The sequence below is a fragment of the Peromyscus leucopus genome, chromosome 2 (genome assembly GCF_004664715.2).
Source record: "Peromyscus leucopus breed LL Stock chromosome 2, UCI_PerLeu_2.1, whole genome shotgun sequence".
Lineage (NCBI taxonomy): Eukaryota > Metazoa > Chordata > Mammalia > Rodentia > Cricetidae > Peromyscus > Peromyscus leucopus.
Genome location: NC_051064.1, coordinates 112,373,783 through 112,396,240, shown reverse-complemented (window position 1 = coordinate 112,396,240; position 22,458 = coordinate 112,373,783). Strand labels below are relative to the sequence as shown.

At 45.3% G+C, this 22,458-nt stretch overlaps 1 protein-coding gene across 1 annotated transcript in view; it reads right to left on the bottom strand.

Annotated features, from left to right (window-relative positions):
- LOC114707623 (calreticulin-like) overlaps positions 1–22,066 on the bottom strand; it is a 36,005-nt gene extending 13,939 nt beyond the window's left edge. Inside the window, exons 1-3 of the mRNA XM_028890407.2 lie at positions 21,761–22,066; positions 5,468–5,569; positions 1,791–1,994 (exon numbers count right to left, since the gene is read on the bottom strand). Of these exons, the coding sequence (XP_028746240.1) occupies positions 1,791–1,994; positions 5,468–5,569; positions 21,761–21,866 (412 nt within the window). The 5' untranslated portion in view covers positions 21,867–22,066. The remainder of the gene's footprint in view (positions 1–1,790; positions 1,995–5,467; positions 5,570–21,760) is intronic.
- Positions 22,067–22,458: the final 392 nt, after the last annotated feature.

Sequence of the window (22,458 nt, the reverse complement as noted above, 5' to 3'; positions counted from 1 at the left end):
AATACATGGTGCAGACTCTGAAGAAAATAGAAAGATGCTGAGGAGACACACTTTACACACCCTGAGTGTTACACTCTGCGTAAGAGACAGACTGGAAGCAGGTGAGGGGACTTGCACCTATGATCTCAACACTTGGGGGGCTGAAGCAGGAGGATCACTGTGGGTTTGAAGCCAATTTGGGCTACATAGTGAGTTTGGAACTATAGAGTGAGACCTTGTAAGGAGGGAGTGTGAGATTTTTTTTCTCTACTTCTTAAGTTTTTTTTTTTAAAAGATTTATTTATTTATTATGTATACAGTGTTCTGCCTGCATGTATGCCTGCAGGCCAGAAGAGGGCACCAGATCTCATTATAGATGTTGTGAGCCACCATGTGGTTGCTGGGAATTGAACTCAGGACCTCTGGAAGAGCAGTCAGTGCTCTTAATCTCTGAGCCATCTCTCCAGCCCCGGTGTGAGATTTAAGAAAAAAAAGAGGATGTAGATTTTAATAGGGGCAATGCTGCTGAAAAGAATAGTTTGAAAAAGAAAGAGTACTGCATGGGGAAGGGAAGGGAGGGGAAGAGAAGAGAGGAGAGGGGAGGGAAAGGTGGAATGTGAGAAGGGAGAGGAGGGAATGGGAAGGGAGGGGAAGGGAGGCGGCACGCGCTAGCTGAGGCTTCCCGAGGAAGGAAGTGTCTAAAGAGAATCAAGGGAATGTTAGTGCCTGCTGTCCAGCACAACGCTCTCACTGACTTTGTACAAAAACATCTGGTGGAGTCCACATTCTTCATCTGTGCTTCAGAAGATGGAATGCTTGACTTTTTCTGGTTTTTCAATATCAACAGTGTTGAAACTGGGTTCAAGGTTGGTTGGCACTAAAAGCTGGATTGCCTCAAGACTGCCTAGTTACATACATAGACTACAAATGCCACACTCTGGACATTCACAGATGCTTTTTGTTTTGTTTTGTTTTTCGAGACAGGGTTTCTCTGTGTAGCTTTGCGCCTTTCCTGGAACTCGCTTTGGAGACCAGGCTGGCCTCGAACTCACAGAGATCCGCCTGCCTCTGCTTCCCGAGTGCTGGGATTCCGGCCCACAGATGCTTTAAAAAAGCACGTGCTGCTCTTGATAGGGTGGGCAGTAAGGGTCCCATGGTCCTCACTCCTCCTCCTCTTCCTCCTCTGCATCCCCTGCCCCCTGCTGCTTCGGAGGCTTTGCCTTTGGAGCTCTGCTGTGGTAGCCGGCAACTGCAGGGGCGACCCGAGAGCTCTGACCATCTCCGCTCCTCCCACTGGCTCCATACCTCCCAGGGGGCCCATGAAGAAAAAGGGCACAAGGTTTTCTGGATAGAGATTTCGAATAGAGTGGATCACTGGAGCACACCCAGAGGCTGCAGGCCCATTCTGGCTGCCCCGACTCCGCCCTCGGATGTCCTGGCTGTCTGAGTTGTTAAGCTTCAGCACACGAGGAGGGCTAGGCTGGCACTCGGAACATTTCTCTGACCCTGGCTGTCTTCCTCTTCTCTGAGGCAGAGCACAGTGCCTTGCTGTAGGTCTGTGCTCCTCCTTTGCTGAGAACTGAGACGCCAATACCATGTACTTCCACACCTCTTTGGTCTATTTATATTAACATTTGGGTTTAGAGATGCCTTTTTTTCAGGTCTCTGGAGAGTCCTACTGCACAAGGGATATGCAGCTATCAAATTACAAACTGTCCGTTACAGGTCTGTCTGAGTCTTTTCGACCACCAGAGTGGTTCTTATCCAAACCCCATGGGGCTGAGAGCACCGATGTAATACGGGGAACTTACCGAACATGATGTAATACTGGGACTCTGAGTGCATATCCTCCTGGTTCAGTGTGGCAGGAAAGAGTTTCACATACCCACCGCCGCAATCGATGCCTTGCTCATGCTTTACTGAAAACTGAACCACCAAGGTCTCATTCACATTGCTGAATGGCTTAAACCTGGTGGAAAGGGCATAGAACTTGGCATCCTCACTGGTCTGGAGACCTGGTAACAGAGAGACAGTGCAAAGGCTTCAGGCTGAAGTTCCCCGGAAGTACCTAGAGAGACCTAGCCCTTGCCTTAACCAAGCTCTAGTGTTTCCTCACACATGATGGTGGGTCAGGCACTTTGCAAGGAGCATTATAATATTATCCCATCTGAGCCTCTGAGCAGCCCTGAAAAGTGGGCACTATGCCCATTTAATAAGTTAGGAGGCTGAGTCATAGGGAGGAGATGTGAAGCCACGTGGCATGGCAGTAACCTAACTGGAATTTTAAGCCACACTGATGCATTCCTTTGCATCATGATATCACTAATTTTCTAGAGACATTTCAGCATCATTCCACGGCTTTATAAGTCAAGGCCCTACTGTGTACAAGTACTACAGTAGAAAGGAGCCCAGAATTAACTCAGATAACATAATAATTGTTGCTATTGTTCACTGAATATTTTAATCACCAAATAATTTATCCCTTTTGTAAAAGTTGTGTGTGTGTGTGTGTGTGTGTGTGTGTGTGTGTGTGTGTGTGTGTTTTGCAGGCACACGTGTGCATGCCTCTGAATACGCAGAGGCCAGAAGAAGATGCCAGGTGTTCTGTTCTATCACTCTCTGCCTTATTCCTTTGAGACAGGGTCTCCCACTGAACCTGGAGCTAGCAGCCAGTAAATCCCAGAGATTCTTCTGTCTCTGCCCCAACACTAACACCAGGGTTACAGGAGTACACAGCTGTCCCATCTTTTTGTGTGAGTGCTAGGGGGCTTTATTTATTTATTTTATGTGTTTTGTCTGGATATATGTCTGTGTACCACATGCATGTAGTGCCTGCAGATGACAGAAGAGAACAGTGGATCCCATGGGACTGGAGTTCACGGATGGTGACCAGGTGCCATGCAGGTGCTGGAAACCTGGGTCCTCTGGAAGAACAGCCAGCCACTACTGAGTCCCACCTGCAGCCCTGGTTCTAGGGATTTGAACTCAGGTCTTCATTCTTGTTCAGCATGACACAATGTCATCTCCCCAGCCCTTTACCACTTAACTCTACAGATGGTTTCTTCATTCACACGTGTTTGTGTACTTAACCCTCCCAGTAACAACTGAAGGTGAGCTATACCAGTTTCCTCACTTTGTCATGAGGTCGTTGAACCTGTTTCACATGACAGTGGTCATCAATTAGTTGGGACTGCAGAGCCCCAACCTCCAGTGAATATCAGAGCTGCCAGGGCCCCCAGAGCTTTTCTAGGCTGACCATCTGAAGCAATCATATAGGAAGTTCCTTGCTAAGGATCACACAATCACAAATGACAGACATGTGGAAATGCTCAATGAGTAAGTGTTCAGTGAAGCTGGATGTGGTAGCATACACCTGTAATCCCAACCTTTGGGAGGTGGAGGCGGGGGGACAGGTAGTTCAAGCCCGACTTGAGCTATATAAGATCCAGTCTTAAAAATCAACAACAAGCAGGGCCAGTGGTGGCACACGCCTTTAATCCCAGCACTCAGGAGGCAGAGCCAGGTGTGGATCTCTGTGAGTTGGAGGCCAGCCTGGTCTACACAGCTAGTTCCAGGACAGCCATGGGTACATAAAGAAACCCTGTCTGGAAAACAAACAAACAAACAAAAAAATCAACCACAACAAAAAATGCCAAATGACAGGAGCACAGGGTCTGATTCGGAAAAGGTCTCAAGCATTTCTTGTACACCAAGCTCTGTGGTGAACACTTTCATATCTGACATCATGCTGGGAGCTGTCTGCATTTTGAAGAGTTTTCCTACTTCTTTTAAGGCCTCCAAGGGGCTAGAACAGCCAGGAAGGAAGGAACGGACAGATGGCAGAGGATCACACTTTGAGACTCTGTCCTGCCACACCCTGCTGTATAAACCAAACCAACCTCCTCCTCTCAGGCTCACTGTGACCCTCGTGTCCTTCCAGACAACCAGAATCTAATGGACCACAGAGTATGGGGTGCAGGAAGGTCAGCTGAGGAGCCAAACAGTGAAGAGATGTGTGGCTGGGCAGACTGCCTGTACTGGAGTACCAAGACCCGGGCATCTCATGAGACGCTCAGTCTCCAGTTCTCTGTCCTCTGAAAACAGTTTTCCAGAGAGGATTTAAATGAGATTTTAAAATGCTCAAGCCACTTCATAATTCTCTCCTTTAATAAATATGAAAATGAGATTCATAACAGTAGCCAGATGGAGGAAGATGGGAAATCACTCCAGGGGATGATCAATGAGCTCTATTTATAGAACAAAAGCTTTCTCAGACCAAGAACCCATGCCCACAGTCCCCGTCCTCAGAGCTCACCCTTCCTCCACAACATTATTTGGCTCTTACAAAGACTCTGTCTAGAGAGCATGGCAGGTGAAGGTTATCCTCATCTCAAATCAACAGTCTGAGAAGCAAAAAGACATGCTCCAGTTAGACAGCTAGTCTGTCAGTCCCAGGTCCATCTGCTCTCCTCTCCACCACACAAAGCTGTTCTAGAAGGAGCGATATTCGGGTGCTTTGCCCTGCTTTCTTGGGTTTTTTACAAGTACAGAAGGCTACTTATAAAATCCTAGGAGTTTGGGGGAAACAGCACACATCGGTGGTAATGAACACAGTCCCTGGAGTCAGAGCCAGAGTCAGATCTCAGCTGTTCCTCTCAGCTGTGTCATATAGCCTTGGGCAACTATGAAAGAAAGAAAGGAAGAAAAGAAAGAAAGAAAGAAAGAAAGAAAGAAAGAAAGAAAGAAAGAAAGAAAGAAAGGAGGGAGGGAGGGAGGGAGGGAGGGAGGGAGGGAGGGAGGAAAGAAAGAAAGAAAGAAAGAAAGAAAGAAAGAAAGAAAGAAAGAAAGAAAGAAAGAAAGAAAGAAAGAAAGAAAGAAAAAGAAAGAAAAAGGAAAAAGGAAAAAAAGGTCTTTGAGGCTCCTCTGCAAAACTGGGGAGACAATAATAACCACTACATGAAAACATTAGGTAGATGAATGGGAAGACAATAATAATGGCTTTATGAAAATGTTAGGAAGATGAATGGGATAATGCGTAAAGGGTTACCTTAAAATGTTCATTACTCAGTTACAGGGCATAATAAATTTTGTGAAGAGTCCATCCTTTTTTACTTACTATTGTTTTGGTGTGTGTGTGTGTGTGTGTGTGTGTGTGTGTGTGTGTGTGTGTGAGAGAGAGAGAGAGAGAGAGAGAGAGAGAGAGAGAGAGAGAGAGAGAGAGAGACAGAAGGATCTTACTCTGTAATCCAGGATGTCCTGGAACCCCTCGTTTAGCCCAAACTGGCTACAAACCCATGGCTATTCTCCTGCCTCAGCCTCCCGAGTACAGGGATTACAGGCATTCACTACCAAGTTCAGCTCCATTTACTCTTTTATTCTATTTATTTTTTAGGTAAGAGAAATGAGTTGGCAATCATGGATAAAAACAACTGGGTAAAAGTCCTGCTTTTCCCAGTCCATCAACACATTCCTAAATTCCAGTATTTACCTTTATCTTTTTCTTTATCTTGATAAAATTTCCCTGCAGTAAGCTGGAATTTTCCATAATCTGACTGATGTTTAGATTGCACCCATCGTTTTGTCCATCCATCTATGGAATAAAAGAGAGAGAGAAAAACCACATTCACATGAATTCAGTTTTGGGTGCTAATTAAGCCCTATGGGAAGAATAACAGTGTAACAGAGGGTGACTCAGAATATTCCTGAAATTATGCTCACCACACAGAACCCGGAACTCATTCTTCATGTCTTGACATGAAGAGCTGCTCAAACGCCAAGCAACTGAGCCACCTTTCCATCAGCACCTTCCTTCATGACAGTTAAGTCTTGAAAATCGCCACGGGAAGGCATAGTTGGAGGGCATGAAACATTTACCAAGCCCTTACTCACATTTATGTTAGGTAAGGGAAGACAATAAAACCTGCTCTCTAAGGAAAGAGGCCGGCAAAGACATTGCGTGCTTCTTGAGTTAGCAATGATGGTCATGAACAGTTTCTACTTACTCCTGTTCTGTTGCTTAAACTTTTCAGACTCCCTCTTGCAGTTTTAAGATGCTGATAAATGTGTTTTGCTTTGGCGTAGATGGCATGCAGACAAAGAAGCATTCTTTTGAGGACCTGGCATTCCACCCAAACACTCTGTCTTTCTAATTTTTTTTTTTTTTTTTCCTCAGAGTTGCTGACTTCTACTTCCTGGGCCCAATCATAGTCCCAGAGTCACAGAGCAATTTGGCAGCTTGAGATAGACAAGGCTTTGAGGGCGGCCTTTATTTCACCTCTTCCCTGACTCGGAATGGAGTTTCCCAACAATCACTGCCTGATAGGTAAGGGCAATGCAGTTCATCTTCCTGTGAAAACCTCACATCAGCACACATTCAGCATGAACACCAGGAACTGGTGGTGTCAGTTCCTCTTATCCAAGGCCCAAGTCTGATGACTCAGTTGCTTCTCAGGAAACCCAGGGGTTTGATCTCATGTAGTCCAGGCTGACTTTGAACTCCTGATCCTTATGTCTCGGCTTCCTAAATACCAGGATTACAAACTATAACACCAGACTCAGCTTCCCCCCCCCCCATCTCTCTGCTTTTTGAGACAGACTTTCTCACTGTAACCTGGGTCTTGCTGATTAGCCTAGACTGGAGAGTCATCAAGCCCAGGGACCCTCTTGTCTCTGCCTCCCAGTGCTGTACTAACAAGTACATGCCATCGAACTGATTTTTTCCATGGACACTGAGGATTAAACTCAAGCACTTTACTGACTGAGCAGTCTACTGTCCCCTGACCCTTGGGTGGTAGGGTTTCGATATGCAGCCCTGGCTGGCCTTAAAACTCATAATGATCCTCCTGTCTCAGCTTCTTGAATTCTGGGATTACAGGAACACAAACAGTACTATACCATAGGATATGGAATTACAAGCACACACTACCAGAACTATACAGTGGGAATCTGTTTCAAAAATGAGAGAGAGAGAGAGAGAGAGAGAGAGAGAGAGAGAGAGAGAGAGAGAGAGTGAGTTCTGAAATACATTGCTATGGTATAATGCCTATTTTGAATTAACAGCACTTTAAAAAGAGCAGGTATCCAGCAGTTAAGAGCACCTGCTGTTCTTGCAGAGGACCTGGGTTCAATTCCCAACATCCACATGGCAGCTCACAACTGTCTGTAACTCCAGTTCCAGGGGATCCAATGTCCTCTTCTGACCTCTGAATACTGCATGCATGTAGTTCAGAGACATACATGCAGGCAAAACACCCATATACAGAAAATAAGAACAAAAGAAAAAAACAGGAGAGTAAGTGCAAGATTAGTCTGTCTCATTCTCTTTCTTAAAAGCAAGAATGCCATTTCCATGTGGACAGTGTCTTCTCTATACCAAAGGGAAGTTCTTATTATCAAGGACAGAAAACTGAAGCCGAAGGTGTTTGTACACACAGACTTTGTTACAGTAATCTTCTTGATTACCCTTATACCAATTTGCTTTCCAACTCCAAGCTCACCTCGCCACAGTTTACAACTTGCTGTTACTTGTCCAGTTCAGTGCATGTGGTTGGTGGTATAATTTCTTCATTGGTTGTTGGAGGTTTGTTTTATTTTTGAGTTTCATGTAGCCCAGACTAGCCTCAAACTCCAATTACCTTGAACTTCCTATGCTCCTGCCTCAGACTCCTGAGTGCTGGTCTCTCAGGCGTACACCATCCCACCTAGCTTTCCACTGGTTCTCCGTTTCTTTAGAAGGACTCCTGTATTAATATACTTTAAAAAACGTATCTGCATTAACCTTTTAAAGACACATACTTAATGCATGTGCTGGCTAGTTTTTGTCACCTTGACACAAACCAGAGTCACCTGGGAAGAGGAAACCTCAACTGAAGAATCGCCTCCATCAGACTGGCCTGTGGGCATGTCTGAGTCAGGGCATTTTCTTGATTAATAACAGATGCAGGAAGACGCATCCCACTGTGGGGACTGCCACCCTGAGCAGGTGATCTTGGGTTGTATATGAAAGCAAGCGGAGCAAGCCATGGAGAGTGAATCAGTAAGCATCTTCATGGTCTCTGTTTCAGGTGCCTGCCTTGGCTTCCTCCATGATTGACAGTAACCTATAAGCCAAATAAACGCTTTCCTCCAGAAGCTGTTTTGGTCATAGTGGGCTTTTTTGGGGGGTGGAGGGGTGGTTTTGATACAGGGTTTCTCTGTGTAGCCCTTGCTGTCCTGGAACTCGCTCTGTCATCCAGGCTAGCCTCAAACTCAAGATCTGCCTGCCTCCTGGAGTGCTGGGATTACAGGCGTGCTCTACCACTGCCTGGCTGGTCAAGGTGTTTTATCGTAGCAACAGACCTATGACAAGGATAAAAAAAATATATTTAATAAATGTTTAATTTAATAAATAAATATATGCTTTCCCCTGTTAGTCCATTTTATGTACGTTGATTGAATTCTCAGGTTGAGGAAAAAAATCATAAAAACACCTAATAATTAAAAGGGAGCTGGCGGTGTTGCTCAGTGGCCGTGGATTTGTTTAGCACAACCCTGGCTTGATCCTCAGTTCCACAAGGCGCCAAACCAACAACAAATAAGTGAAAAACCAGAAAGGGGAGAGATTGAAAGTCCTCCTCCCCAACACTTCCCAAAGTTTCCTGTCTCTCTCAAAGTCTCAGTGTTCAACAGGTCTCGGTGAACAATTTTATTACCCCATCTTAATAGAGAGAGGGGTCCCAGAAATTTATTTCTGCAGGAAGTCATGGTGGCTCGGGGGAAGTGGATCCTACTTCTCTGACCATAGTTAAGCCACTGAAGGATAAGGATTGATACAAAAGATGAAAGACAAATTTGAAATTTAGTATATGTTAGGCTCTCGTGTGGCTTTCTGAAATCTTCACTCCATATTCATAGCAGCTGCTGCTTCATTATTTCTATTTGCACCTAGGGTGCTAGATAGTTTTATGTCAGCTTGACACAACCAGGGTCATCTGAGAGGAGGGAGCCTCAATTGAGAAAATGCCTCCATAAGATCAGTTATAAGCAGACTAGCCTCTAGGGCATTTTCTCAATTAGTGATCTATGGAGGAGGGCCCAGCCCATTGTGGGTGGTGCCACGCCTGGGCTGGTGGTCTTGGGTTCTAAAAGAAAACAGGCTGAGCAAGCCTTGATGAACAAGCCAGTAAGCAGCTCTCCTCCAGGGCCTCTGCATCAGCTCCTGCCTCAGGTTCCTGCCCTGTTTGAGTTCCTGTCCTGACTTCCTTCAGTGATGAACAGTGGTGTGAAAGCATAAGCCAAAAAACACTTTCCTCCCCAACTTGGTTTGGTCCATGATGTTTTATCACAACACCAGTAACCCTAACTAGGACAGCTAGTAAGTGTTGTACTTAAGAGCTGATCCCAAAAGCAGTCTGATTTCAAAGCTGTCTTTCCTCTGGAAGAGATAAAGAAAAGTGTTATGTAGAAAAAAATGCACTATAATAATAGCTGCTAAAATAGATTTTTAAATGAATGGTATTTAAGAAATAAAAAATAGCTACTACTTAGCAGCCGATGTCAGGCATTGTGTTGAAAGCTGTGCGCATATCCTCTCTATGTGTTCTCATAATAGCCCCATGGTAAATGTCCTATTTTTTTCCCATTAAAAATGAAGAAACTGAAACTCAGAATCTTACTCAAGAGCTCAGTTTGTAAGAGAACAAGCCAGACTTGCATCCAGATCTGTGCAACACTGAGATCTGTACTTTTAACCCTTAGATTATATAACTCCTCTTGGGGCCATGTATGAAAAAAGCCCTTTATGCCCGGCGGTGGTGGCGCAAGCCTTTAATCCCAGCACTCGGGAGGCAGAGCCAGGCAGATCTCTGTGAGTTCGAGGCCAGCCTGGGCTACCAAGTGAGTCCCAGGAAAGGCACAAAGCTACACAGAGAAACCCTGTCTCGAAAAACCAAAAAAAAAAAAAAAAAGAAAGAAAAAAGCCCTTTATAACCTAAAAAGTGTGCAACAAGATAAGGCAATCATGGCACTTTATAATTTGTGTATAATTTGAATAATGTCTATCTTTCCCATGTTCTATAATTACTGTGTTGACTGTTATGTGTGTCCCAGTATTTAATATGGAATAAACTGCCCCAACTCATTGCTGAATGAATGAAGATATGTGTGGTCATGCCTTGTGTCTAAGCTGTAAGATTCTCAACCTTCCAAATGGAGGAATGGTTATTATTCACTCACTTGACAAATGTTAACTGAGCCCAACAAACATGTAGAAAGAATTGTACATTGTTGGCCTTTAACTCCATGGTAGAAGAGATTAAAACAGAATTCCAAGATTCTCAACCTTAATTATATTTCAGGGTGAAGAGTATTGATACAAATCACACCTGACACAATTTGAGTTGTATCAAAATAAGGAGCTTCTCTTGGGGGCTAGAAAGATGGTCAACGGTTAAGAGCACTTACTGCTCTTACAGACAACCCATGCTTGTTTCCCAACACCCACATGGTGATTCATAACCATTTATAACTCCAGTTCCAGAGGATCTGATGCCTCTTCTGACCTCCGAGGGTGCTTTTCCACATGTGGTGCATGTACATATATACACCGAGACACATACACATAAACCAAAAGAAACATTTCTAAAAGTAATAGCTTCTCCTTAGGAAAATGGTGTCTTATAATTAATAAAGACCCACATTAAAACATCATGTTTTTCTTCTTAATCTTTAATATCTTAATATAAGAAAAGGCTCAGTCTAGAATGACTAACTGGTCATTTACTCTTACTTTTACATATTACAGATATTGAAACGGAGGCCCAGAGACAGAAGTGACCCGTTCATGGACGCTTAGTTATCAGTTGTAGATCTGATACTAGAGCCAGGTCTTCTGCAAACATTTATTGAATATTCACTTTGATCCAGGCACCTGGTACACAGACAGGAGTCTGACCAGGCCCCTTCAGAGACCTGTGAACCTCTGGGGGTTCGGGAAGTCTGGTGGAAGAGACATTCCTGTAAGCAACTGAGCAGTAAACACACAAGAAAAGCACCTGAGTGGTTAGTATTAACAGAAGGCAGCACAGGCTAATGGAATTCTGCAAACCGTAGGCTGCTCAGCATCAGAGAGAGCACAACTGAAGAACCGAAATGGCAGAAAGGTGAGGCATGGGTGTTCCAAACAGAAAGGCTGCATGTGAGAAGCCCGGAGAGGGAGAGGATGCAGGGGAGAGCAGTGTGTTAGCCAAGGTGGGAGGCTGCCAGCTCTTCTACCTGCTAAATCCTCCCTTTAAATCGGCCCAATAGTTATCTCCAGAGAGCACTCGAACAAAAAGTAATGTGTTCAGGAGCTGGCACATCTAACTGATAAATGCACACAATCTTCCCCAAGCCTGAATTTATCCCATATCTCTACCTTCGAAAGATCGGGCTTGGGGACTCATCACTGCCACCAGCTTCAGAAATATTTTTAGCTTCTTTGAGACCCAGTTTTTCATCTATAGAACGGTATTGTCTAACTCACAGAGTTTCTGGAAGAATGAAAAGAAATGGCATGCAACGCGGGGGTAGGCTTAGAAAACCACTGAGGGTTGTATCTGTGTGCAAATATACACACATATGTAAGAAAGATATACAACATTAGCAGTGACACAGCACTAGAGGTATATATCACATTAGTGGCAAAGACATATAAATACACTTGATTTGAAGGTAAAAGTTCCTCTTTTCCCAGCGGGGATAAAAAGATCCATTAGAAGCTTGCATAATTAGATAAATGTACTTATTTATTCAATATTGTTAAATTGTATCTTTAGAGAATTTTCTAGATAACCTCTCTTCCCCTCCCTCCTCCCTTCCCTCCCCACCTCTCTCTGTGTGCATGAGTGTGTGTGTGTGCGAGTGTGAGCATGCCCCATGTACACGTGGAGGTCAGAGGACAACTTGCAGGAGCCGGTTCTCTCCTTCCACTGTGTGGGTCTGGGGGACCGAACTCGGGTGGTCAGCCTTGGTGGCAAGCTCTTCACCTCAGAGCCATCTGGCCCCTACTTTGTGTTTCTTAAAAATGCAACTTCTAGAGCATCTTTAGACTCTCAGAAGAACTTCAAGGATATTCATTCCCGAGAGTTGCTGTGTGCCCTACACTGCTTCCCCTACTGTTCACATTCCTGTGTTTGATTTCCCATAGCTGTGTTGAACCACGATGAGCTTTTTTTTTTAAATTCTATTCTTTCTTTTTTTTAAAGATTTATTTATCATGTATACAGTGTTCTGTCTGCATGTATCCCTGCAGGCCAGAAGAGGGCACCAGATCTCATTACAGATGGTTGTGAGCCACCATGTGGTTGCTGGGAATTGAACTCAGGACCTCTGGAAGAGCAAGCAGCCAGTGCTCTTAACCTCTAAGCCATCTCTCCAGCCCTTCGTTTGTTTTTAAGTAATAATCTTTTTCTGCTCTAGGATGCCACTCAGGATGTCACACTACGTTTAATAGCTGTGCCTCAGCTGGCTCCTTTGCTTAGTGACCACGTCTCAGATTTCGCCTGTTTGATGACTTTCACGTTGAGGAACACACAGACTCTTGGTAGAGTGTCCTTCAGGTAGCGTTTCTCTGATACTGTTCTTGGGGTTAGATGGGGCTTTTAGGTTTAGGTAAGGAAGGCCAGAGGTCACGTGCCATTGTCCTCTAGTCACTGTTAACATGATGGTGTGACACTGGTCAAGTTCACTCAGTTAGCTCTACACCGGTAAGGACTCCTGGTGTTGATGTTCTGTCTGGGGTTGTAACTTGAGGCTAAATTATTTATTTTGTTGCTCCAAGGTCTTTAGCCTCAGATGTTCTTTCCCTTGGCTTCAGGCTCTCTGGAAAGCTCCTACCATGTTCTTACTTTCTTGGAAGTATAAAATGCTAAGATAAATCTTGTATATTCCCTTCCCTGACCCTAGAGTTAACCATCCCTGTAAAGGGTGCTAGTTAGCAGCCTTTAAGTGGCAAATGATATTATAAAATTACAGTGTGAATGCATTTTTATAAGTGTTTTATTTTGATGTGTGTGAGACAAAAAGACAAAGGGACACACACACACACACACACACACACACGGGGGGGGGAGGGAGGGAGGGAGGAAGGGAGGGAGGGAGGGATTGTGCATGTGGAGGCTCACAGAGGTAGATGTCAGGGGTCTTGACAATTGCTTTTGCTATGTAGGCTCAACTGAGCCTCAACTCACAGCAGGTCTCTGCATCCAAAGTGCTAGGATTACAGGTATACACACCACACCTGGCCTCCTCCTCGATTTTTTTGACAGGGTGGCTCACGGAACCTGGAACTCACTGGACCAGCTAGACAGACTGGCCAGTGAGTCCTCTCAGTGCTAGCATGACAGGTGTCCACTGCCCTGCCCATCTTTTCTTTGAAACGTGGGTCCTGGAGATCATAACTCGGGTACTGGTGTTGCCATAGCAAGCACTTTCTCCACTGAGCATCTCCCCAGCCCTAAAGTGTTTTAATTACAGCATAACATTTGTTTCTTTGAAGTGGATAAACCAGAAATGTATAGCTTAATGAGTGTGTGTGTGTGTGTGTGTGTGTGTGTGTGTGTGTGTGGTGTGCTGGGGATTAATTCCAAGTCATCACACATCCCAGGCAAGTGCTCTGATATTGAACTACTCCCTCAACCTCATTTAATGATTTCTTTTTCCATGCTGGAGACTGAATACATATAAACACTCATTGGAACTTAAAGAGAGAAACTTTAAGGCAAATTACTCAGATGACTGAGATTACAGTTGGTAAATGACATCATAATTCCAAATAATTGTCAGTTCATCCTATTCTTACATCCTTTGCTCTGTTTCGTTTTGTTTTTGAATGAAATAATCAGGCCAGAAAGATCATACTGAACAAGAAGAGAGGTGGGAGCAGCTTCATCTCTGTTTTTGGTGTGTGTTTCTGTATGTATGATGTATGTAGCTGTTTGTGTGTAAATGTGTGTGCATGTGTGTGCACACTACTTTTGAAACAGGGTCTCTCACTGAACACAGAACTCATGAATTCAGTTAGGCAGACTGGCCAATGAGCTCCAGAGATGTGCCTGACTCCAAACCATCTCTGCCCCTCATTCTGGGTTTTACAGACACATGCTGCTGTACCCAGATTCACATTGTTTCTGGGGACCCAAGCTCTGGTCCTTGTGCACACTTACACAAGTGTCTTACTAACTGAGCAGACTGTCCAGACCCTCTTCCTTTGTCCTAGGTCTTGTGTTTTTGTTTGTTTTGTCAACTTGACACAAGCTAGGTTATCTGGGAAGATGAACCTCAACTGAGAAAATGTCTCTGCAAGACTGGCCTGAAGGCAAGCTGGGCGGTGGTGGCCTTTACTCCTAGCACTTGGGAGGCAGAGGCAGACAGATTTCTGTGAGTTCAAGGCCAGCCTGGGCTACAGAGTGAGTTCCAGGAAAGGCATCAAAGCTACACAGAGAAACCCTGTCTCGAAAAACAAAACAAAAAGATTGGCCTGAAGGCAAGCCAAAAGCACATTTTCTTAATTAGGAATTGATGTGGGAGGGCCCAGCTCATTGTGGGTGGTGCCACCCCTGGCCTGGTGGCCCTGGGGTGTTTGAGAAAGTAAACTGAGCAAGCCATAAACAGCATTCCCCCACAGCCTCTGCCCCAGTTCCTGCCTTGAGTTCCTGTCCTGACTTCTTCCAATAATGGACTGTGATGTTTAAGTGTAAGATGGGATAAACCCTTCCTCCCCGAGTTTCTAATGATTGTGGTGTTTTAGCACAGCAATAGATATCTAAGACAACTTTGTTTTTTAAACAAATTTCCTCCTTTCTTTCCTGTACTGACTCACTTGTTTATAAGGCAATATGTACTGTGCAATAAAAAGAATCAAATCCCTTCCTTCATGGAATTTTTATGCTCATTGAAGAGTAAGATGGCCAAGTTTAACAAAATAATGTAGAGATATAATATGCAATCTACAATATCAGGGAAATTATAATTTTAGGAACAAAATTAAAGAGTGCTCGAGTGGCCAGCCTCTGTGCTGAGATGACATTTGACCAAGTGACTGATGAGCATGAGGCACCGTCTAGGTGGGCTGCTCCAGTAGAAACCACAGAGAAGGAATGCGAATGGGAGCATTTCTTCAACGCACCAGAGCACATCTCCATCCAGTTTTCACCTCAGCCACCAGGAAGTCAGGATGGCCACCTCTGTCTCTGCAAACTCAGACAAGTAAGTGGGCCAGGGACATCAGGGACATGGCTCAGTTTCAGAGAACTTGATTAGCATGTGCAAGACTCTGGGTTTGATTTGCTCCCCACACACACACGGTTTAAAAATAAAAGAAAAAAATCAGTGAGATTAATAAATTATACAAGGTCACCACTGGCAAATGGCAGAATCAGAACATGAAGTCCCATATGTCCAAGGCCCCACTCTTCCCTCCTCATCCCTTCGTCCTCCAGAGAGATCCTCACCATCCGTTTGTACTTGAGCTCTGGAAAGGCCAGCTGGACCAAGTCCCTTTGGTTTGGGCATCTATCCAGGGCAATTCTTCCCCAAGCTCAGCATGTCCAAGTGTCCCTGATTCACAGATGGTCTCAATTGCTTATCAGTCGGAGGCCGGAGCAGCAGGGTGTTCCTCAGCCCTGCTGGGCTGTCCCCAGTGTGTCTATGCCAGCTGGGGACAAAGGCCCTTTGTGTCAGAATGTCTCTCCTGCCAAGTTTTCATAGACAAGTCTGAGAGCGAACAGAATTAACATTCACACACACACACATACCTTGTGACTCCTGCATCATTCAGACACTCATTGGAATTCTAGTTTCCTTCCTCCAGATTCTGTAACTTCACAGTGGTGGCTGCTGTGGCCATTGGTTTTTTCCCTTCATATCTGTTTGTGTGGTTGATATGATGATTCTCCCATTTGCTCTGTTAGCCTTCCTGTCTATGGTAATGTGCCAGTTCCTGGGAAAGTCCTGGATTTCCACATGCTCCTGTTGTCTCGGAGGTCATTGGTATTATTGTCTGCTGGCCACCAGACACTTGGCAGCTTTCAACAGTGACCCCCAAATGCTTTATGAAGGAACAAGACCTATGACTGACAAGAAACTCTGCCACTGACCTCTCCGGGGCTCCATTTCCCCATCTGTACAAAGGAGGGTGCCTTCTAAGGCACCACACCCTCTCAGGACTGTGGTGCTCTGTGGCCAGGATATTCTAAGGGAACAGCAGAAAGCAAGGGCCTGGATCTATATCTGCCTCAATTCCCTTCGAAGATTTTGACATGGCATGCCCCTCCTCTTACCTCAGTTCACATAGGGAGAGAAAGGAGAGCATTTGGATTAGATGTTGTCTCTGGCCCTTTTGGTTTAACTTTAAAAGCATCTAAGATTTACCTTCAGTGAGGTTGCCAAGCTAGAAAGCCTTCAACTTACTTGGCTCATGGGGGTGGAGGCCAGTGGAAGGAGCCAAATTAGTGTTAAAAAAAATTATTGAAATCATATGGTCCTGGATTCAAATTCCACATTTGCCATTTTAATAGCCAAGTGACCACAGAAGGCCTCTTCTGCTTCTTTCGGTTTTGGGAAAATGAACAAGTCCTTTGTAGAGGTGAACTGAGATTTGGACCATGTGCAGCATTATGTCTAGGGAACACCTTGTTGGTTACTATTACTTAGGCTATCAAGTACAGCTTAGCTGCGCAGGGAGTGGGGGGTGGGGGAAATGTGCGATTTTTGTTTAATTTTTTTTCTTTCCTTTGGTGAATTTTTTTTTTTCTTTTAGGGTCTTATGGAGCCCAGATTGGCCTTGAACTTGCTAAATAGATGAGACTAGCTTTGAACTCCTGATCCTCTTCCCTCTACCTACTCAGTGAAGGGATCACAGGCATTTTGCTTTTTATAATTAAAATCATAACATATGTTTGTTATAGAAAAAATCAAGGGTAAAACCATCTGTCTCCTTCATTTACCATTTGCATTGTGGTATATTTTCTTCTATTAGCTTTCCTATGTATAGACATAATTACATAATGACAAAACATACTTTACATACAGTTTTGTACATTTTTATATAACATGAGACCAAATATTTAAATATTTAGGCTAAACATTTTCTTTCTTTCTTTCTTTCTTTCTTTCTTCCTTTCTTTCTTTCTTTCTTTCTTTCTTTCTTTCTTTCTTTCTTTCTTGTTTTTTTGTTTTTGTTTTTTGTTTTTTGAGACAGGGTTTCTCTGTGTAGCTTTACACCTTTCCTGGAACTCACTTGGTAGCCCAAGCTGGCCCCGAACTCACAGAGATCCGCCTGGCTCTGCCTCCCGAGTGCTGGGATTAAAGGCATGCACCACCACCGCCCGGCTACATTTTTCTATAACATTAAAAACTTTATATTATCTACTTAATTATTCATTTATTTGGGCCTCTAAGGCAGGGGCTTATGTCCATCTCAAACTTGCTATGTTTCCAAGGATAGCTGGAACCCTTAAGCTTTCTATGTTCTCTTCCTAAGAGCTAGAATTGCAGGCAGGCGCCAACACACTCAGCTTTCCCCATGAACTTGATTGAGCACTTCCTGTGTGCCAAGCACTCGGCGAGGTGCAAATACTGTAGCTGAAGAGATGTGGTTCTGACACCTCTTCGCGCCTCTCAATTCCCCTTTGCAAAGCTCTCACCTCGTGCCCACTGAACCTGTACTTTGTGTTCCAAATTATCTACCTGAGCGCTACTCTTTCCAGGCAGAACTTTCCAAAGCAACACCTCCTCCACTTCCATCCGCTCTTCAGCCCACTGGGGTCAGGCTTCCAGTCCCATCATGCTACTGAGCCGTCTGCTGGGCTTCCTAACTATAACATGGAAGGGACTAGGCAGGCCATGCCTTTGTCTCCCAGCTGCCTTGTGCACGCCACAAAGTTGACTAAAAACTAAAGTTATTTTTTTTTAAAAAAAAAATTAAGCATAGCAGTATACTTCTGTAACCAGTCCTTTGATGGTAGAGAAGGTTTCCAAGTTCAAGCCATCCTCAGCTACACAGTGATTTTGAGGACATCTTTTGGGGCAGGGGGATGGGAGAATGGGGGATACATTGGTAAATGCTAGAGTATAAAGGTGGGGGGAGGTTAATGAAAGGAAATTCTGTATATGGATCTGGTTGAAGACTTTCTGATGGGGTTGCCCTAGGGTCTCCCACTCTCCTCTAAGTAGCCCTTCATCCATGCTCTAGAATCAAGCCCAAGAAACTCATGCATTCCCCAGTGGAATCATACTTTGGTTTGTTGTTGGGGCCTCATAAGGAGGGGACAGATGTTGTTGATGTCTCCCTAGGTAAGGAATTCTCCCAACAACCTCAAAAGGAACCTTCTAAAACGTATATTAGAAGAGACTGGGTAAAGCTGGGCATGGTGCCAGATGATGTAACCCCAGCACTTGGGAGGTAGAGGCAGGCAATCAGGGTCCAAGGTCAGCCTGGATTGCAAGAAACCTTGTCTTGAAACAAGACCAGGTTTGGTGGCTCATGCCTTAATTTCAGCACTTGGGGGGGGTCAGAGGCAGTTGGATCTCTGTGAGTTCGAGGCCAACTTGATTTACATATCGAGTTCCAAGCCAGCAAGGGCTACATAGAGAGACTCTGCCTCAAAGAGAGAGAGAGAGAGAGAGAGAGAGAGAGAGAGAGAGAGAGAGAGAGAGAGAGAGAGAGAGAGTGACTGAGATTGTGAGGAAGCAGAAGTACTAGAGAAGCTGTTCAGGTTATTATAGTAGGTCACATGACAGTGAATTGGGTGGGTGGAGTGAGGGTACTGGTGTTGGAGACTGATCATAGCAAGTTCTGAACATATTCATATCCTGAATGGTGGTGATACTTTTTGACACAGGATCTCACATAATCCAGTCTGGCCTCAAACTTGCTTTAGAGCTGAGACTGGCCTTGAACCTCAGGTCCTTCTGCCTCTTCCTCCCAAGTGCTGCTGGAATTATGGGCAAAGGTCACCATACTGTTCTAAAAGTATTTTGAAGATAGAGCCAGTTAGACTTGCTGATTGATTAGAGGGAGGAGAAGAAAATTAAGGAATTGCAGATAATTCTTAGACTTAAATATGTATATATAAACAACCCAGCAAGTGGATGGTCTGCTTAGGATGGAGAAGTGGAGTTCTGAAGGATACGTCAGCTGTGTTTTCAACATACTAAGTATGAATGAACTTCTGAGCGTCTGGTTTGTATATCAGTCTCCTATGACTCGGGATAGAACAAGTCGGTGCCTAAATCCTCTCAGTTCTGACTGTGTAACAGTATTAGTCCCTGTAAGCTAGGGACAGGCTTCAGAAGTGGGAGACCCCACTAGCCAGCCTCCTTCAACAGCAGAACCGGACCCTCGGCATGCCCCTCTGGCCTTTCTCTTTGGGGTGTAATTGCATTTTGTGTGGATTCACTTAATTGTTGAGAGAACCTCAACCATTGGGTTTTGGTTCTCTGATGGGAAGATTTCATTCTTCTTAGGGTATTATTTTTTTGGTATGCATCAAAAATCCAGTCCTTTCCTTCTATAGCCCTATCCTTGGGGACCTCCCTAGGCAGCCACAGACTTTGAAGCACAGGAGAGAATCAGAGAGGCACACAGTTGTAGAGAGTGAGTGGGTTGACACAGGAGAAGCAAGGATGTCAAGGGGCCCAGAGCCTGTCCAGGCAGGGCTTCCGGGAGAAGGCTCCCTCACAGCTACGCTCCCTGCACAGGCAGAAAAGCTTGCCCCCTACTTCACTCACAATTCTGGCCTCATCTAATCATCTTGGGGCTGGAGGTTGGAAGCCAGTCTTTTCCTGACTCCAAGGAACGTTTCAGAAACATTTCTCAGTAAAAACCCATGGGCATTTCACATCGAACAAGTGGAGCCCAGACCCTGGGGAGGTGCCTGCAGGCCTGTGCATGTTCTCTTTGCCTCTGGCAGAGGGATGAGGGTTTGAGTCCCAGCCAGACCAAGCAGGGAGGTGGCCCAGGAGCCAGTGGTCAGAAGCTGTGGCTACATGGGGCTCACTGAAAGGTCAGTCAAGAAAGGGTGCCACCAACCTGTCCTTGGTGAACAGGTTCCCCTGAAGCAAGTCAGGGGGTTGAGGGGCTTCTTGCCAACCGCTAAACACTTTTCCTGTCCGTTCCCCCCCCCGCCCCCCTGTATTCCGATCATCACCGCCCTGGTACCACCTCCACTTTCCACCAAAATTCCTCTTAGATGGCATTCCATCTCTAGACTCAAATTTGGGCAGTCTCACAATCTGTTTCTCTTTTTCATTTTTTTTTTTTTTTTTTTTTTTTGGAATTTTGAGACAGCATCTCACTTGTAGCCCAGGCTGGTCTAAAGCTCTATATAGCTCAGGTTAGCCTCCAACCCATGAATATCCTCTGACTTGAGCCTCCTGAGTGGCAGGTTGGAATTTTAGGTCTGTGAACCATCATGCTTGCCTTTTAATTTAATTTTTATTTTTTTTATCTAGACCTTGGCCTTTATCTAGGTCTTGCTATTCTATCTGGCTTGATACTTGCTCTGTAGCCCAGTGCTGAGATTCGCAATGTGAGCCGCTACTCCTAGTTCACAATCCATCTTCACATGTGTGCCCCAGTGTTCTTCCAAGACGCGGGTCAGACCCTGTTCCTCCTTGCTTACCACCTTCACTAGCTCCCTGATGGTTCCAGCAAAAGACCAGGCTTTGAAGCTGTCCCGAGCCGGCCCTTCTCTCCTCCTCCCCTTCTCTAGCCTCACCACATACTTACCAACTCCTCCAAGATGCCACTCCAGGCTCTGTCAATCTCAGTCCTGGCAGCTAAAAACATTGTTTGAATTTTGCCTTCTCCTTGAAGCCTCCTGCCCTGGTCCCCTGGCTAGGTCTGTTCAGCCTGTCTTCTGATCTCTTCACATTGCTACCCTCAATCTGCTGTTATCACAGATCAGGGAATTGAGTCTCAGAACGTAGAAAGGGCTTGTCTACATTTTCAAGGTAGAATGTGGTGGACTCAACTCCCCAAAGTCCTTATTCTTGGGCGAGTGCTTTATTCTCTATACTCTCCCCCAATCACACACTCACACACACGAAAGCTGAAACTGAGTCACTGAACCTCTGTGTAAGTAACACACACACACACACACACACACACACACACACACACACACACACACACTGGGAGTGTAGCTCAGTCGTCGGTAGAGAGCGTGCTAGTATACATCAAGCTGTGGCTTAGATTTTCAGCATTGGGGACAAACTGGGCATGGGGACAAACGCCTGAAATTTCTGCACCAAGGAGGCAGAGTGTGGAAGATTAGCAGGACAGCTACATAGGGAGTTCCAAGTCAGCCTGACTGTATCAAAGTAACAAAGGAAGCCTATGTCATAAGTAAGTAGCCCTGCCATAATTTCCTGATGTTTTTAAGACATTCCAGGGATACAAGATCCTCTGAGCCCTTGGCTTTTATGGAGTGTGGAAAGTCTTGCGATCCTCACCCGCGGTGGCACTTTTACTCTGGATTCATTTGCTTCTGTTTCTAAGAAACAACATTGAGCACACCTACTAAGTGCAGAACCTTGCACATCTTTCCTCCTTTAACTCAGAATAATTTTGCAAGATCTATATTGGCCTCTTTTACTAGAGAAGGAATACAAACACAGACCCAGGGGCACAGCTAAATCTGAACTGGATTTGAACTGTGGCTCTTCTCGCTCTAAATGGATTCCCAAGGGGAAAGTTAGCCTGACCTCCTCTGGAACTGGTGACTGAGAAGGAACAGGGGCGCTCTGGTCCAGGACAGCTTACCCCCATCTTCAAACTCCTCCCGGAAGTAGACTCGGCGGCGCTTCCCCTGTGCCCTCAAGGTGCAGGTGGTCAGCAGCAGCAGAGGCAGCATCCACAGGCTCTTCATCTTCACAGTCCTGCAGCGAGATCTCGGAGAGCTGTGTAACCCAGCCAGGTGCGTTGTGTGTCTCTTACCTTGACCCTGGGGCTCAGGGTGACTTCACCTGCTGCAGCACCTGGCTGCCTCCCATTCGTGGCCTGGGTCTGGGCAATGAAGGCTGTAACCAATGGTTGGGAACCACGAGCTGAGATTGTTGGAGGATCTCTGACTACATGTCAAGGGAGCTACAGGGTTCCCCAGAGTGTGGGGGAGTGGCAGGACCAGCTGAGGCTAGCCTCCAGAGAGTCCCGTGAGCCTGCTCAACTTTGGAGTAGTTGGATTCAAAGTGTTCTCAATATGATTCCTTACCTTACCTCTCCTTCCCTTCGTCTACTCATTCATCCATCCACTCACCCACCCACCCACTGTGCCAACGAAGAAACTATGTGTGATGCCTGTTTATTTTAACAAAAACATGCAAGGCCCAAGGTTCCCACAGGAAGCACTAATCCAGGACAGGATCTCAAAAGCAGTGTCCTGAAGGAGATGAGGGTGGCTGAGCCAGGAAAAGAGAAAGGGATAGACCAGGGCAGGGCAGGAACAGGGGCAAAGGGAGGGA